This window comes from Alligator sinensis, unplaced genomic scaffold (assembly GCF_000455745.1).
Source record: "Alligator sinensis unplaced genomic scaffold, ASM45574v1 scaffold583_1, whole genome shotgun sequence".
Classification (NCBI taxonomy): domain Eukaryota; kingdom Metazoa; phylum Chordata; order Crocodylia; family Alligatoridae; genus Alligator; species Alligator sinensis.
The window spans coordinates 892,832-911,611 of NW_005841983.1; the positions used below are offsets into that span (position 1 = coordinate 892,832).

The 18,780-nt window shown below is 45.0% G+C and overlaps 1 protein-coding gene across 1 annotated transcript in view; it reads left to right on the forward strand.

Annotated features, from left to right (window-relative positions):
• Positions 1–18,780, forward strand: part of ADGRG2 (adhesion G protein-coupled receptor G2) — a 106,247-nt gene that overhangs the window by 20,964 nt on the left and 66,503 nt on the right. The window contains exon 3 of the mRNA XM_025201119.1: positions 3,882–4,499. Within this exon, the coding sequence (XP_025056904.1) occupies positions 3,882–4,499 (618 nt within the window). The remainder of the gene's footprint in view (positions 1–3,881; positions 4,500–18,780) is intronic.

The following is an 18,780-nucleotide window of genomic DNA, read 5'->3' on the forward strand; positions in this document are numbered from 1 at the left end:
GGGGGGGGCTGTGGCCCTCCAGGGTGCCTGGGACCCGGGGAGGGGTGGGCCCTGGGGCCCTGTGGGGGATAGGGGCTGTGGCCCTCCAGGGGGGAGTTGGGGCCCTGGGGTGGGGGGGCATTCCATGTGCTGGGGGGGGCGGTGCTGCACACCTTGGCTTTTCAAGTGATTTATCTGGGAGGTATGCTAAAAGCATGCCTGCTGCATGCTGGTAGGATGCAACACAGAGCATGATGAATAGCACAAAGCATGGTGGATGACTCAGTTGCCAACAAACAGATTGGAGAGTGAGTGGGAAGGATGACCTAACTGTATCATGATCTTGTTCTCCAGTCTAAGCATTAATCACATCTTGCCCCCTAGTGATCATCTGGCAAGATTTTGTAGGTATAAAAAAAATCTTTATAAATCCTAAAAATTCTAGGAGACGTGCATCTTAAAGAGAGATTTGAAGGCCACTTCTCCAGGGTAGATGAAAATCAATATCCTTCCTTTAAAAAAAAAAGTCATATTTAAAGCAGATTTTTTATTAGAAACTAGCTGAAGTGCCCATTCTTCTGCCAAGTTGTTGTTTTTGTAATTACAGTGTTTGTTTATTTTAGAGAACTTAGTACAACACCTATAGGTAAAAATATTGTTTATTTTTAAAGAACATAGTACAACATATTTAATATTTAACATGGAGGGAAAAAAAGGCACGCATCAATATAATAATGACAATTGAACTGAATTCAGTGCGTCCAAAATGGAGACGTGCCAGTTTCTTATCTGAGAAGTAAAGTAATCCTAGTTGCTGGAAGCCTCAAAAGGGGTCTAGTGAAAAATAACCTGCTTATAGCGAAAGAACCCATTCCTTGCCCTGGTTGTTATTTTTGTAACTGCAGTGTTTGTTTATTTTCAGAAACTTAGTAAAACATATTTAGGTAAAAAATATTGTTTATTTTTAAAAAACATAGTACAGCATATTTAACATTTAATATTTAACATGGAGCGAAAAAAGGCACGCGTCAATATCATAATGACAATTGAGTTGGAAAAAAGGCATGCGTCAATATAATGACAATTGAACTGAATTCACCGCATCCAAAATGAAGCGGTACCAGTTTGTTATCTGAGAACTGAAGTAATCCCAGTCACTGGAAGACCCCAAAATGGTTAAGTGAAAAATAACCCACCTATAATTTTCTTTGGGTGGCATTCAGTGATTTTGGAAGGTAGGACCAGCCATTCTCGAGTTATAAGCGAACATATATACATAATACATACAGACATAGACTTCATTTTGTGTGTGTGTGTGTGTGTGTGTGTGTGTGTGTGTATAGATAGATGGATAGATAGATAGATGGATTTTGAAATTTAAATCCTTTTTTTTTAGAATTAATTTAGAATTAAATTTAAAGTTAAGACAACCTGTACCAAAGGCAAAGATTACAATAGTCTAGTAAAATGGTATTCAATAAGTAAAAATAATCTATGGATACATACAGATGTCCAGGGAGGTTAGCTGATGTTAAAAATCACTACCCAACCTAACTTAGTTTGCTCAGGTGAGGACCTTACACTTAGATTCATAGTTAGCTTGATCTAAGTGAGAACTGTACAGAAGTTCAGGACAGATAGATTGGTTTAAAAATAGCCGACCCAATCTAAGTTAAGTGAACCTCTGAGGTAGCCTAATTTAGATTGGTTCAGGCAAGGCTGATCTTACCGTACAGTTCCCAGTGCAGCCCTGGGGCTGGGGAAGCCCAGCCACTGGTCCCAGCCCTTGGGCTGAGCTTTTCCTACCTCCCATGCACCTGGCAGTGGATCTGCCGCCCCCCCGATGGACAACACTGCCCTGCGGACCAGCTAGCACCCTCCCAATCTTGCCAACCCCCCATCCCGCTAGTTGCTCCCAGTGCTGGTTTTACCAGCATTCACTGCTCCTGGGGGCTGAGGAAGTAAGTTGAGGTGGGGGGGAGAGGCAGGTGGGATGGTGGGGGTTGTTCATCTGGGGATGGGGGAGAGGGGCTAGAAATAGCCCCTAGTGCTGTGGGGTTGGGAGAGAGAGCTCCCCATCCTTTCTCATCCCTCCCATGACCCTTCGTGGGTCCCACTAGCCCCCTAACTGCTACATGGGCCCTGACAATCCCCTAAAGCTCCACCTACCCTGCTAGCCCCTCTGATCTCTCCTGCTGCCTCCCTGATCCCCAGTTTCCTCCAATTCCCCCTGTGGACTCTGGCTGCCCCCCTGATTCCCCCCACAGACCCTGCTAGCCCCCTTGATTTCCCTCCCCCCCCAGGAACTGCTTGTCCCTCAGACCTTTCCAAGTCTCTCCTCCACTAGTCTCATCCCAACTTACTTTAAATTGGGTAGCCATTTTTAACTCAATCTAACCTCTCCCTAATCTCCCTGAATATTTGTACATGCCCTGTGTTTGCTTCTGAAGTTTTAAAGACAGCCAGCCATCTAAACTGGTGAAAGTCTCTAGCTAAGTGCCTAAAATCAAAGGATGACGAAGTGCTAGATCAGCTTGTGACAGCAGTAGTCAGTTCTGCAGGTACAGAGAAAATATTTCTTTATCTAATTTTTTTTCAATTAGTTCATTTGAATAAAAAAGTCACTGAAAGTTGAAAAACCTGCTGGGAAATGGAAAAGCAGGAAACGTAATTGTGTTCCTTCAATTCACAAATAAATGAGATGCAAATAGATGAGCTTTACCAATTCTAAAATCTTGTGAAATATAGTAACCAAAACCACATAGTTGAAATCTCTAACTGTAGAGAAAATACTTCATTTGTAAATCAGTCAGTTGAAAGAAAGCACAAAACATGTTTTCATAATTTACTTTTTTTCCTGTTATGTTCCTGGCACATTTAAGGTAATTTTATGAACTAATTGCTGCTTTGAATTCCTGTTTCAAGCCAAATTAACTTCACACAAATCATGGGTAAGAATAATAATCTAGAAAATAAATGCATTATTTTTAATGTAATAAAAATATAAATGTGAAGAATCGGAATAAATATATGTTAATAGCATAATTGTTTGGATGTGTATGTGTATATATAGAAATGGCTTACCTTTCTATTTAGCAAAACAAACAAACAAATAACTCCCCCCTCCCCCCCCAATTCAGTGCAAAGGCTATATTAAAGTACAGACTAAGGTGTTTAATGATTAAAGGGGTTTAAGATGACCAACCAATTAGAATAAACCTTTTTTTGTTAGAACAACTAAAAAGTGCAATTGCTAGACAAAGATTAATATTAGCGATTTAAATAAAAACTAGTTAAATCTACCCTGTTGCTGGGCTGCTTTTGGAAAAACATGCAGTTTTAGGCTTTAAATAATATCACAGGAGCTGTTGTTCTAACTTAGTTATTCTATGTCTCCTCAAAGCCTTTAGGAGACATAGAATATATCAACTCTGGAGCCTGGGGAGTGAGTCCTGCTGCCTGAGGAGCTGAACTAAGTTAGACTGGTCACAAGTTAGCCCAGTCTACTGAACATCTGCACATATTCGGCACGCAGCCCAGCTGCTTTCTCCACCCCTGGGGCTACACTTTTCCTACACCCCAACCCTAACTGAGCTATTTCTAGCTGCCTGACCTTCACATCTCCCCTCCCCCCTCACACCCTGGTGGACCCGCTAGCCCACCCTGATCCTTGCCATCCCTCCCCACTCCACAATTTAATTAGATCATGTTCCCAGCACACATCAGGAGCAGCGAACATCTGCACAAGCAGGACCCATTCTACGGGCACATGGCTTAAAGTGTGTCACATGATTGTGGATCAGGTCCTGGCAATGTCTGTATATTTCCTTGGTCACAAAAGTGCTATATTAAAAGCATCTTTTTGAAAAAAATGAATTCAAAATTATTTTTTCTTTATTTAGCCCAGAATGGATTCCTCGGAAAATACAAAGCTGTTTTTAAGACTGCATGTGAAGAAGCTTGGACTCTATCACCAGGGATTTCTGTGCCGCCTCTGAAAGAATTCACAATTTGCGTGTATCTTAAACTACTGACTTCAGGTGATCCTTGGACAGCATTTGTATATGTTAAAGAAACACCTGAGAGCATTCAATCTGTGAAGAAGTATGAACTGGGACTTACAGGAGATGGCAACAAATTGACAGTTTGGTTGTTTGGCTATCAAATAGACCTAACAGAAAATTTTCATCCGGACGATTTGCATCAAGTATGCATAGAATGGAAGAATACAGACAATGAGATGAAGCTATTTATAAATGGAAATAAAACAGGAAGCCAACAACTGCCTGATAAACTAACCCTTGATGGAAATGGCCAGTTTCTGCTTGGCTGTTCACAGCCATCACGGACAGCCTCGTCTTCTGCTGTGGGTATGGTCGGCGAGTTGTACATGTTCAGAATGTGGGATAAAGCTGACATAAAACTTTCGCATGACTGCATAGATGGCAGTGTTCTAAGCTGGAGAAGGAAATACTGGGTCTATAATCACACAATAGAAGAGAGCAATGCTTTGCCTTGTGGTAAGTTACCATTACTGCACAATCAACTATTTTTGCCTAATAGTAATATTACCAGAGAGAGAGAACCTTTGTGTCTTTGGTATTTTCTTTAATATCTTGAATTCTTTTCCCTGGTGCGGGCTCTGGGCAGCTGTAGCAGGGACCTGCCAGTAGTGAGAGGGGCTGCTTTCCCCCGCACTGAGCAACAGCTTCTGTCTCGCGCTGCCACTGCTGATCCTGGGTGGGTGAGCCTGGAGCAGGCGCAGGGCTTGCGGGGTCAGGGCTGTGCAACGCAGGTCCCCACCAGTACTAAAGGGTTGGGGCCAGCAGCAGCGGCAGCTGGAAGGAGCCATTTGCCACCTGGGCTGCCTTAGTGGGAGGGGCTGCTTTCCCCCGCACTGAGCAACAGCTTCTGTCTCGCGCTGCCACTGCTGATCCTGGGTGGGTGAGCCTGGAGCAGGCGCAGGGCTTGCGGGGTCAGGGCTGTGCAACGCAGGTCCCCACCAGTACTAAAGGGTTGGGGCCAGCAGCAGCGGCAGCTGGAAGGAGCCATTTGCCACCTGGGCTGCCTGGAAAGGCAGTCCAGGTGCGGAGCCACCCCAGCCCCACTGTGTGCCCAGGTGCAGCAGGACGTGCCATGGCTGGACTGTGCCTAGGGCAGGTGGAATGGAGGTACCCACTGCGGGCAGAACAAAGACCCACCATGGGCCAGTTCTGGCCCATGGGCCATATTTTGCCTAACCCTGTTTTAGCAGAATGGCCATGTTTATCTCTTCCCACTCCTCAATATAATCTTTTGAATACTGGAAATATTTCATTCTTTTACTGGAGGAAATGGGTAAGAACATCAGAAACCATGACTAGGTCATGTAGGCCAGGGCTGTCAAACTTGTGGCCCACAAAGGGTCAATTCATGGTCCCATGGGCTCCTGCCTAGCCACTGCTTCCCCTATTGCTCCAGTTGCAGCAGCAGCAGCTGGGGTCTCTCTCCCTTCTCTGGCCTCCTTTCTTGCTCCCACCCCTGGGGAGCAGGATGAGATTATGCAGCACAACCTGTAGGGCTGAGAAAAATCATACTGCCAACTTCTTTAAAATACCAGTCCCACAGGAAAAGAATGTACTAGAGATTAGTACTCTTTCCATAACATTTAAAACCAATGCCTAAATTGTAATAGTTTTATACCTGGTATAATATTCTCTACACTGGTGTAAGAATACTAGAGGCAGTAAATCTTCTTGAAGAAGTGTGAAGATAATTTGATATGGCTCATTTTATTCCTGGAGCACTCCAGATCTAAAATTGTTCGCTCTAGTATAGTAGTATGATGCTTACAAAATCCAGGGAAAACCTTTGAAAACATTTGAACTCTCTTCCTCTGCCACAGGGTTCTTCTGTGGTTCTGGGTACTTGGGCACCTTTAAACCATATTTAAAAATATTATTTATTGTAAAAAATAGGTCCTAGGTTTCTCTAGTTGTGAGAAAACAGTGGAAAAGTTTGAACTTAATCTTTGCATGCCTGGTTCAACCTCTGTAAAGTATAGATGATAATGCTTCTTTGTCTGGCAAGGGTATTGTGAAAACATATAATTCACTACAGGGGTGTCAAATTCACCTTGGGCCCTGGGCTGGGTGGTGGCAGTGGCCACCGCAGTGGTACAGCAGTGGCCAGGGCAGCACTGGCAGTGGCCACGGTGGCAGCAGTAGTGTGAGTGACCACGGGCCAAGCAGCCGCTTGTTGTGGCAGGGACATGCAAGTGACAGTGGGCCAAGTGTCCTCAGGGCAACTGGGAGCTGTGTCATGAGCCTTCTCTCTCCCTCCTGCTGCCAGAGGCCATGTTCATCGGACCCTTAAGGCCTCAGATTCTGCACCAGGCCATGCTCACAGCTGGCCATGCCCCCAAGCTCCAGTAACTTGTTGGACCAGATGGAGCAGCTCTGTGGGCTGGATGAGGTCCATAGGCCGTATATTTGATACCCCTGCTCTAGTGTTTGAAACAGTCAAGTAATATGGATATCAAGAGTGCATGGAACTCAGGCGTTATCTTCAGAATAGGGTCTGAACAGATGGTAAATGAAGATATGCATGGCAAAAAATAAAATATTGAATGGCTGTGCACTAAATGAGCTCTGTCCATTCTGAGCACTGAATGAGCCTTGGTTTCTGTTGAAAAAATAGCATATAATTATGTAATGAAAGACTGCCATCAAACAGACCGACTGTGGGCTGAATTAGGGTTGTGCAAACAGCTCAACTGGCACATTAGAGGGTCCCTCAGCTCAAGTGCCTGATTAACTGATCGCAGCTCTCAGTCCCAGATGCCCCCTCTCTCAGTCTCCAGTCTGCCATCCCTGCCTCTGTGCTTCTTACCCCAATCTGCTCCCCTTTCCTTGAGTTTTCTGTTGTTGCTGTGTATTTGACTCAAGCAGCTTCCACCTTCACATGGCCTGGACTCAACAGTAAGTATTAGAGGGCAGTAGGAGCACTGGAGAAACAGGCTCCTTGCTTTCATTTCCAGCACTAGATCCTGCACCTCTACTCCATACAGCCCATGGTGATTTCAGGGAAACTCATGCTCAGTCCCAGACTGGAGCACGTGTTCATAGCAGACAGAATCTTTAGAATCCTTGCTGTTAACCTCAAATAATCTTTTACTGAGCATGTATGACCTCTGATGTTTAAAAAGCTTATATTTGGCAAGATCTGAGTGTTTTTTTCATAGGGATGGCAGAAGCACTTTCTTTATACACAAGCCATCCCATCCAGACATCAAGTCCCTGCTCCAAAGCTTGGAGAGATACCACAGCATTTAAAAGACAAGTTCACCAGAATTTTTTAACAGTATACTTTTCCCTAACCTGATTCTCAGAACCAGTTGTGCTATTCAGACAGAAATTTTCCAAATTGTTCAGCCTCATGCAGATACCTGGTATAGAAAAAGCCTGTCCAACCAGGTATATGTAGAGTTGTAAGCAAGTGAGTTGTGGGACTCATAATGGGAAGTGTCAGCCGTCCTTAATAATAGATGTTACTAGCTCAGCCAAAAGTAACTTCTCTCCAAAAGACCCTCCTAACACAAAAACAGTAAGGCTAGGGACAGAAGTTACACATAAACCAGTTTAAGTGGTTTAAACCTGTAACAGAAGTTCAGTGCACCTAAACCAGTTTCAAAGTGCTCAAAACCAGTTTGAAATAAAACAGGTTGAATGTAATATCAGACTTAACTGATTGAAGTCAAACCAGTTTATGGATCTTCTGTCCCAGACCCCTTCCTGGTTTAAGTAAATCAGAGTCCCCCAGCTTCCCAGCATGCTCTGCAGCCCTGGACTAGGCTGTGCTGTCTACTGCAGTAGAGCAGGGCTTGCCCCGTCCCTCTGCTTGCTAGCCAGAGCAGGTGCAGGGGCATGGCCAGACACTGCCCCCCTCTAATGTGAAGGGGCAGGGAAGAGGTTTATTCCCCGCTCCTTCCCGTGTCCCACCAGCACGGACCTTAGCTGGAGTCTGCCAGGCAGAAGCACAACAGCCCCTGGCAGGCATTTCTCCCTGCTTGGCGCTCAAGCAGCAGGGGTGTGGCGGCAGCGTGAAGTGAACAGAGACGGAGAGGGGGTTTAATTCCTCTGTCTCATTCCCTGTCCCACTGGCACAATCCTGAGCTGGGGTCTTCCTGGCCAGGACTGAGCAGACCATGTCAGGGTCCCCCACCCCTTCACTGCTGCAGCAGCAGGGTTGGGGCCATGGCCATACACCAGCATACATGGCCCCCTGAGATGAAGGGGGTAGGGAGGGGATTTATTCCCCTCTCCCTGCTCCCTTCACCTCAGGGGGCCATGCTAGGCTGGTGACTGACCATGCCCCTGCCCCTGCCACTGCAGCCATGAGGAGGAGGAGTACCCTGACACGGGCTACTCTGCCTGAGCCAGGCAGACCCTGGCTTGGGTCTATGCCAGTGGGACAGGGCAGGGAGGGGGGGAATTAAACCCTGTCTGTCCCCTGTTCCCTTGAGGCTACTGCTGGGGCTGGCCACATCCTCCGTTGCTCCAGGGGAGAGTGGAGGTTGGGGGGCGGTAAATGCCTGCCGGGGGTTGCTCTACCCTAGCCATGCAGACACACACTTGGGTCCATGCCACTGGGACAGAGGGTGGAGGAGGGAATTAAACCCCCTTCCATCTCCGTTAGCTTCATACTGCCGCTGGGGCTAGCCACACCCCCTGCTGCTTGAGCGGTGGGGCGGGTAGTGGAAATGCCTGGCAGAGGCTGCTTTCCCCCTTCCCCATCCAGGCACACCCTGGCTTGGGTCCCTGCAGGCCAGGCTGGGGATTTAAAACCCTCCCCAGTCATACTCATGCCTGCCAGAGCCTGACCATGCTCCCCCCCCCCCGCACAGCTTCCCTGCAGCTGAGGGCTGACTTTAGTGCCCCCTGGCTTCTAGCCTGAGCCACTGCAGGCATGTGCCTGCATTTCCTGAGTCAAAAGTGAATGTTTATTCACTTGCAAATTGGTTCAATATATGCAGGTTAGATGAACCTGCAAATCTTGAATCAATTCAGATTCAGGCTTTTTGAATGTCTGTACTTAGCCTAACTGACTAGTAAGCATCCTAGTGCAATAATACATTTTGTTAAGACTGAAATATCTTTGGCAATGAGTCACCACAAGGACCTCTTTTTGCATCTGAAAGCAAGTATAAAGATACTTTATAGAACTTGGGAAAGAGCCATGCCTCTCACAGAAATGCAGAGTGCATGAACGATGCATGCCCCCTGAGGCGGGGAGGGCATGGCAACTGCCTGCAGGCAGCGGCGGTGGTGTTGGCAGTGGGGGTGTGGCGGCAGCAAGTGGGGATCTCCTGTAGGTGGCCGCACTGGTGTCGGTGGGGGATGGCGAGCACCGACCAGCGATCAGTGACCACCCACAGATGCCACTGGCAGCAGCAGCAGCAATAGGCAACCGCTCACAGGTGCAGCCGGTGGTGTTGGTGGCAAGGGGTGGGAGTAGCGAGCGGCCATCCTTGGAGGTTTTTAATATCCGACTAGGACAAAGCCTTGGTTGGGTTTGATCTAGTTGAGGGTGGTCCTGCTTTGAGCAGGGGTTTGACTAGATGACCTCCTGAGGTCCCTTCCAACCCTAATTTTCTATGATTCTATGATCATATAATTGCAATGTAGTGGACAGTAACTCATTCCTTTAATAAGTTCATGTTTAGCAATAATATATTATTAGTTAACTCACACCTTTCTTTCTGCTGTTTAGCTTTCTTCTGGTTTTAATGCTCTTTATTTATTATCTTTGTAGTTGCTAGAATTCCTGGATTTCACAAGAATTTTGTTTAGTTTTCCTTTCAGGCACCTACCAGGTATTTTAGTAGCCACAAACACTTATATTTACACATCTACTTAGCTTAAAGCAGGCAAGTTTTTCAGAGATATTGATAGGACCAATCACTTGTTTTGAGTAAAGCATGTGTTTTACATGCCTGTAAATAGGATTGGAGTCTCAAGGAATTTCTGACCATCTCTTGGATTGTAACCAGGACACTGGGGCTAATCACACCATTTGGCTTAGTATTGCTCAGAAACAGGAAACTTCTGTCTGAATTAGAGCTGTGACTCTTGCCTCTAATCAAATTGATTACTGGATCCCTTCCCAGTTTGGTGCAGACAATCAAAATAGTAGCTTTTGCATTTTTCACTGGTATAAATAAACATACAAGGAGCAAGGCAGGGAAAAACCAAATTCCAGGAGAGTAGCCTTCAACCTACATTTCTTAAGCTGCTGTATTTCAAACTATCATGATATTTTCCATATGGAAACAGAGTACCACAAATTGATAACAACTTGCTTTATGGATTTCCTTTGGGTAGCTTTAAAAAAACACATGGGGCTGAAGGGGTATCTAGTGATGAAAAGAACAGACATTCGCCATTTGGCGGGGAGGGGCAAATCTTAGACTGGGTTCCACCATTTGTAAACCAGTCTATGTGTGCCAAAATTATCTTTGGCTATGGGTGTAGACCAGTTTCCAATCACTTATACCAGTAAAAGTGTAATGTCTGTACCTAGCCTGAATGTCCCAAATAGTGAAGCTTAAAAAAGAATTCAACAAATAATTTATTTTACGGTGCATCTACGTGAGACACTAACTGCGCTGTAGCCTAATAACACTTGTGCAATAGCGTGCTGGGCAAAACTGTATTAGCATCCAAAAAACCCCATGTGCTGGTGCTACTGCACAGTAGTGCAAGTTACTGTGCATCGATTTAGTGCTTGCTTATCCAAGTACTAAACTTAATGTACCGTAGCTATGGCGCATTAATGAACTTGTAGACACACCTTCAGATTTATTTCTGTGTGGTGACAAGGCTCCTCTATAGTTATAAACCCTAACAGGGCCTATGTGAGTGATACTACAATTATTAAAGTGCTCACAGGGCAATGCAACAGTTGATAATATAAAACCACATGTGGCTTCAATGAATACAGAGACCAGATAGAAAATATGCACATTTAAAAATAGATACATGTTGAAAGCCCATTTTAATTTTCCTGTGTGGAACATTAACCGCATACCAAAATAATTCTGTTTCTTGTTAAATGGATATTTGCAAGTCATTTGTAATGGTTTAACAATTAGAATAAATTTTCTGTTTACACATTTAGGTTACAGTCATAGTGATATCATTTCTGTAGTTGTAAATATTGGAATTATAATTTATATGGTGCATTAAAGTTATGCAAGGGCACAAAGACCATAGGATGTTTTACAAATTGAAATGACTACATTAAATAAGATAATCCACAGTCAAACTGGGCAGAAAAAGTTAAGCCTGGTTTTACAGTCGCTCAAACTACCTCCCTCACCGAACCAGTGTCATTTTAAGATGCTACTAGGTTACTTTACAGTGATATGAAAGTTGCTGGCAAGAGTTTAAAATTTGTTTTCTTTTACACAAACATAATTCATGTCACTTCCTACAGACTATACCCTAGTTTCCTCATTGTTTTGCTCATCCTTTTCAACACCTCTTCCCCTCCTCCGCTCCCCCCAAGGATTACTGCAGCCAAATTCACAATATAAACTAGAGCAGGGGTCAGCAAACCCCAGCACTCTTGCTGAGCATGTCACGTGAGGCCATTTTTCTCAGCATGCCACTGCCAGCCTTCCTGCCCTGGCCCTGGGCCTGACAGATGCAGGCCCTGCACCTGCTGCCTTCCCAGAGCCCAGGGCTGGGGTGGGGAGGCAGCAGCTGTTTGAAGTCTTCCGGCTGCAACCTGCCCAGGTAGGCAGGCAGCTTCCCTGTGTATCCCCTCTGTACATTGCCACTCTGGGTTGCACATGCTGTGCCCAAGAGGGCCTGGGGGAGGGCAGCAGGCCTGGGAGTGCAGTATGTACGACCCGGAGTGGCAGCGCAAAGAGGGACCGCACAGGAAAGCTGCCTGCCGCTGCAAGCCCTGCACTGCACTGTCCTGGTCATACTTCCCCTGTGTGCACGGGGGCAGCCCAGGCAGCAGCGCAGGGTTGTGCCCCTCACTGCTGCCCCTGCCTGCAGGAGAAGTGTGGCCAGAGCAGTGGGGAGCTTGGAGTGATGGGCAGCTTCCGTGCACCTCTCCACTGTGTGCTGCCACGTCGGGTTCCGGACGCTGCTCTGCAAAGGTGGTGGGGGAGGGCAGTATGGTGGGGAGCACGAGCCCGCAGTGTACACCTGCCCTGCCTCTGCCCCTCACACACATCGCGGGGGGGAAGGTGTCTCCCCCCTGCCCCCCGGGAGTTCATGCTGCCACCAGGAGCTGGCCTCACCTCCTGCCCAAGCCCACAGCAGGCAGCAGCAGGTGGGGAGCCGGCTCCTGCCCCTGCTGCAGCAGCCACTGCCTTCTGTTGGGGGTAGGGAGCTGTGGACCTGGGTCCCTGGCCCCATGGCCCTGGCAGCTGGGGGCCCCCTCCAGCTGGGCTGGGGGGCAGGGACTTTGGGTGGGCGGCAAAGGGCATGAGCAGGGCTGGGGGGCAGGGGCTTTGGGTGAGGGGGCAAGGGGCACAAGCAGGGCTAGGGGGCTGCTGTGGGAGGACCCACACAAAACAAATACACAAGATCAAAGGTAGTATCAGAAGTTTTATTTATTTTTCTGGCATTCTGGCACCTTCCAAGGTAGTCATAGTGGGTTTTTTTGGCATGCCGGCCAAAAAACGTTACCTACCCCTGAACTAGAGCTATGGTGGGAGGAGGTCTCTCGGCTAGTGAAATCAAAGCAACTTCCAGCTGATTGGGCTGATGGGAGAACTCGGAGTGGGTCAAAGGCATGTGACTATCTCTTCTGCCCTTGATCGGTCAGGGAAATAACACTTCAGTTCTGACTGACTGCTCCTAATCAGAACTGTTGTTTGAGCCTCTGTGTCCTCTTTGAATATCTCCCTGCCTGCTTATCCTTAGAAACATTATCAAAACCTTGAGGGTTGTGGGTAAGAGTCTGAGACTTAACTCTGGGAGCAGGGGATAGAAATTTAGCAGCTATATTATGAGTTCATTGCAAGTCCTGTGTTTTCCAAATGTATTTCAAAACGGGGTGAAAAGAGGTGCTTTGAGGTTCATTACATTGACAAACCCACCCTTTTCAGCTTGGAGATAAGAAAAGTCATTCTGAACACTGTTTGTCCTAGAATTTAGAAATTCAAAATCGTATAAAAAGCCTCTGTTCTTAGTTTAGCAGAGCTTAGTTTTGTTGTTCATTATTTTGACAGAATAACTAAACATGAGGAAACACATCATTCCTGTTTGCTGATTCACATAACTTTTACCCGCTTATCCAGTAGGCAGGCTTAAATTTCATCTTGCTCTTTGCCTCCCTCTTTTGTGACATCAGAGTTGCTTTGTTAAAATCAGTCTGCCAGAAAAGATGAATTTATCTAATTCACTTCATCCCCTAACCTATATCAGAGGAAAATTCACATAAGGCTTGTTTAAATAATTCCTTGAACTCGCAGCCAAATCTGAAAAGGCTATGCGACCTGATGAATAATGTCATGCAGTCAAAAGCATGTCTAATTTTATTTCAATGACAAAATTAGTCCAATAAAAGAGATCACCCTAAGAAACTTTTGCCTCTCATGTAGTATCAAGTTGGAGAGAAAAAGAATTTTTCTATGAAAGTTGTTGGAATTGTTTAGCCAGTTTATGCAGCTAACAGATCACAAATTAAGAGAAGTATGTGCTAGAAGAACCTGTTTTTCTCAGTTGCAGAATTGGGTGGAGCAAACCAGGACAGCAGCCCCAGGACAGCTAGGTGTCACTGGGGAGGAAGGAATACAAAAATAGCTACTGCTGCACCTGGCAACACCACCAGTGACGCCCTGTGTGTCGTTGCTTCCCAGGGCATGGAGCTGCCCTGTTACCCCTCTGTCTTTTCTGTGATATATTGAGCCAAACAGAGACAACCCACCATTTAACTGTAATGCCACCTCTATGGGTAGAAACAGATGTCACTTTTTGTTGCATTTATACCTCCATGATATTTGACAGCAGCACAAAGGCCAAGCAAACAGATGTCCATGCCTCTTCTCATGCCACAAATTCATGCAGAGACAAATTTTGATGAAGATGATATTAATTTGTTCTGTTTTATTGAGGCAGATGTCTATTTGCTTTGTGATGGGAGAGCGTGGTCAGCCTCGAACTGCCCACACTCTCCAGCCACCCGGGCAGGTGTTTGAGGGGCTGAATCCTGTGCACCCTGGGAATTCCTGCACAGGATTGGGTTCCTCCAGCCTTGGGAGGTCAGCTCAGATTTCCTTGCTTAGAAGATATCCCAGAGGCACATCTCTCTAAGGGGGAAACTATTGTTTCCTGCTTACGGAGATGTACTGCAGAGATCCCAGGGGCACATCTCTAATAAGCAGGGGAAGACAGGCAGGCACTTTCAGGGCTTGAAGGGCCCAATCCTGTGGGGGAATCCTTGGGGCACGCAGGACCAGGCTCCTCAAACCCTGGGAGAACACAGCAGTTGATCTGTTTTGCTTGGCAACATCTGTTTCTAGCATGAGTCAGCATGGACCTTGGAACTTTCTGAAAGCACTAAGATGTAAAACTGAAATTGCTGTAAACCTGGTATATGTGCTTGAGACATATAACTTGTATGAAAAGTGCATAGAAATTGATGTTTGCATAAGAATTTAAGTGTTGTGCTTTTACATTTTACCATATCAATAGCCTTGCATGATAGGATTCTTCTTTCTTTTTTTTTAAAATGGGGGAGTTGGTTCATTGTTATAGTACCTTGTCTTTTGCTGTAAAAAAAATAGATGAAACTGGAATCTAGGCATTTAATAACTCTTAATCCATTTTTATTTTTTATACTGGTCTATGACTGGATATACAGCCTTTCTCTGTTAGAGCTTATAAAAAATGTTCATGAATAGGGCTTTGCAGTTCAATCATGATAGGGGTATCCACTACCATGTCAGTGCCATAACACTATACAGAAATGGAACATGACTGCTGCAGTGTGTTGGGTGGTGACTAATGCAATATGTACTGATAACTATTTCCTTGCAATAATTTTAGGAGACGATTTGGACTAAAATAAAAAATGCCATCTGGAATGGACATTTCAAAATGAAATGGCATTTCATTTATATCACTTAAAGCCAAAACTATTTTATGTCTATTTGAAATGAAAACTTTCATTTTTACATTTATTAATGGAAAAGCAAAGTTTTTTGGTCAAAATTAATATTCCCCTGCCCCTGAAAAATCACTTTTGATTAAATAGTATTTTCAGTAGGAAAATTTCAGCACAAAAAGTTTTGATCACACTCTGCGAATCTCATCTAGATTTGTTTTCCTCAAATATATTAGTGAATCAGAACAGCTTTCTGTCACTTTTTATCCTCCTCAAAAATGTAGGGTCTCAAGCACCACTGGTGTCACTCTGTGACTTTAGCCAAATTCTGAGTCAAAGAAGAATGTGTTCCCTGTTTCAGCAGCCAGCAACCCTTACTGCTGAAATAAGCTGGGTTGGAAGGCGGGATGGCACTTCCAACCCACTGCCTCAGCTGCCAATGCAAGTTGCCTTTTGCTGTCCCAACCCTCTCTGCTCTGTGTCAAGAGATGTTCTCTCACTTTTGTGCTCTCCTTACTATAGCTGCCCCTGCTGCTGCCCCTAATTATGGATTCCCATTTCCAACAACTGCTGCAAATGATGAATTCAGCAGCAAGAGATGTGGCAGCTGCAGTAAAGGGGTGTGCAGGAGAGAGAGGTAGAGCAAGGTGGCAGTAGGTGACAGTATATAAAAAGTGGAGCAGAGCAGTGAAGGAAGGTGCATAAGCAGAGGGGCCCTGGGACATCCCCTCTAGGGATGGCACTGGTACCCCCATTGCCCACCTGTCTTATGCTACTGTGCCATGGGCCAGATGCAATTGCTTAATTGGTTGGATCTGCCCCTTGGGTCATAGGTTGCTGACCCCTGCCCCACTTAGTTCTTAAGGTGTCTCTTGGAAGACTCCTGTCTAAATGCTGCCCTCACATAAACAGGGGACATGGTGCTGTGGTTGTGCACGCTATTGTGAACTGTTTCATTCAATAGAGGTTTATATGGTTTCTCTTTGTTGTGGAGTTATGAAAAATGTTGACTTCTGGAGTTCTGAAAATGGTTTCAGTTTCTCCAGTTGTAATGAATAGGAAGTACAATGAGATGCCAATATTCTTAATCTTTCTAGGTACCAAGGGGCAGATCCAAAAAATACTTACCAAATGAAGTGAGCCTTAGGTTGAACTTAGAGGCTTAGCTTAGGGGCGTGAAACATATGTCCCAAAGACCAGATCTGGTCTGCAGAGACCTGTTATCCAGCCCCTGATGCTGCCTCTAGGTTTAAGCAGGCTCACATGGAGCGCAGTGCATACCAGACCAGCTCTGTGGCAACAGCCCAGGATGCGCATTGTCTGTAGTGCCCACTCCAGCCACTTCCGGACTGTGCTGCACAGGCTGATGCATGTGACACAGATCTGGGATTGACTGGAATAGGTGCTATGTATAGTGCAGTCTGGTTGGAGACGTGTAGCATCAATCCCAGGCTGGCCAGAGGCCTGTAGCATCTACTTCACCCAGTTGAAGTGCCGCAGTGCAGTATGGGTCCTAGACCAGCTGGAACAGGCATACCATGTGTGGTGTCATTCTCAGAGTAGGTGCCGTGTGTGGTACAGTCTGACCAGGAACAGATGCCAGATCCAGTATGATGGAGGAGAGGGGAGGAGAGGGGGTCCATGTGCCCAATCCACTCTGTGGACCGGCACCACATCACCCATCTGGTCCATGGGGCTGGATGAGTTTGAGACCCCTGGCCTAGGCCCATTGTCAGCCAAAGTCCATAAGCACCTAAATGATTATCTGAAAGTTTGTCTCTGAGACTAAAGTTTTGCTTTTGTAAATATCTCTATCTTCTCAGAGCCCAGTGCCTATTTCATGCCCAAGTCATACTGGGATGCTCAGACATGATCACCTATTTCCCTGTGTAGTACAACCTGGTTTTGTGCTCATACCTAGAAAATATGATGAAGTAGCATGTGTGAGTTTTGTTTCTAAATAAAAAAGACATTTGCCTGCATATCCTACATACTCTTTTTTGCCTACTTGTTTTCATGGTAGCAAAACTCTTGTAGGGAACAAAAAGAGGAGTGAAGTTCATGGGGCATGTTCCTGCAAGATGTCAAGCACATCAAGGTGTGGGATACTTTAAGAAACTTAAGTACTCCAATGCCCATTAGTAGAAATTAAGGATCTCTGCAAGGGGTGCTCAGCATTTAATATGTGAGGGCCTGTGCTGAGCAAACCTGTGCAGAAGGTGGAATCCACTTCCTGTATTAGATAACCCATCTTGCACATGCACTGGAGCATAATTCTCTTTCACATTCACTTCCACCCCACTTAACTTCATGCTGGATTGGCTCCAATAATTCTTGTTCCACCTGTTCAATCTACTGTACATGAATTTATACAGTTCAGTATGCAGTCTTGGCAAGAACCCCACCATTCCTGTTCCACTAAGTTATTTCTGTATATTTCTTAATACTGTTTTACCTGAAGAAACCTCTATAAAACCTAATGTGGTTTTATCAAGAGTTTTATAGATGGCATAATGCCTAAGCAGTCACTATTAACAACATGAAACAAATCAAAACCCAGGCATTTCTGTATAACAACTCTAGAACTTTTTTATGTGAGCCGGTATTTTAACTCGACCTACCATCTACACAATTTTGAATGAATATCTGTGTTTTTGCACATTGAACTATTATTGTTGATTAATCTTTTAGTGTAAATAAATAGCAGATCTTCCTATTAATTGTTGACTTGTACAAATTGGACATCTAAGGCAGTTTTCACCCCTCCAGTTTCCAGTTAAATTTGTGCCGTGTTAAACTTTAAAATAATTCATTTGTACTTTCTCCCTGGCGCCAGATTAGTTGCAAATACTCTTTGAAGTAAGTGATTCCTGTTAAAATTTCACTTTAATCAGTGGCTCCACTGAAGTTAAATGAGACTACTGTATGGTTGTATATATAAAGTGAGCAGGATATAGTGCTTAGTATATTTTGTGTGTGTATATGTGTGGTGGCCATAGCGTTGTTGGGTTTTTGTTTGTTTTAAAGAAAATCCTTGTATGTATAAATAGGACATAAATTCAGATAAAATTAGCAAATGGTTTCTGGGGAAACTAGATAAAATGTACAGTGAGGGCTTCATTTTCTGAAGGTATTTTCCTTCTAGGCATTTTTCACACTTACTATTTAAGAACATATCAAATCCAACAATGAATTGAGGTTACTTAGGTTGAGGTTACTTTACATTTACATTTCAGAATGCTAATCTATCTAATTTTCATGTAAAATAAATTCTTTTGCAGCATATGCAAATCTCAGATTGAATTCCATTTATATTCTTAAGGCCCCTGACAGATGTTCATTTAATGGTACAATGGAATCTAATCCTTGTAATCCTATCACATTCTTTGATGGACATGTGGTCTTGGGATTAAGGATCAAATCCCAATCATACCATTATTCTTGATCATACTATTACTACCTGCCTGGTTTATGAATCCAGGCTCACCCTGCATCAGCAAGTTGAAATCCAGATGCCCACAACCCATCATGAATTGTTGTGGTCCTGGGGCATGGACCAACAGTTAGGTCATGGTCAGTCACAGCCCCAGGACTGTACTTAAACTGCTTTGAGACTCTAGTGGGGTCCTGGGTCTGAGACCCAATCAGCTGATTGCAAGTCCCAGTCCACACTGGGATGAGCCCTGTTCAGCA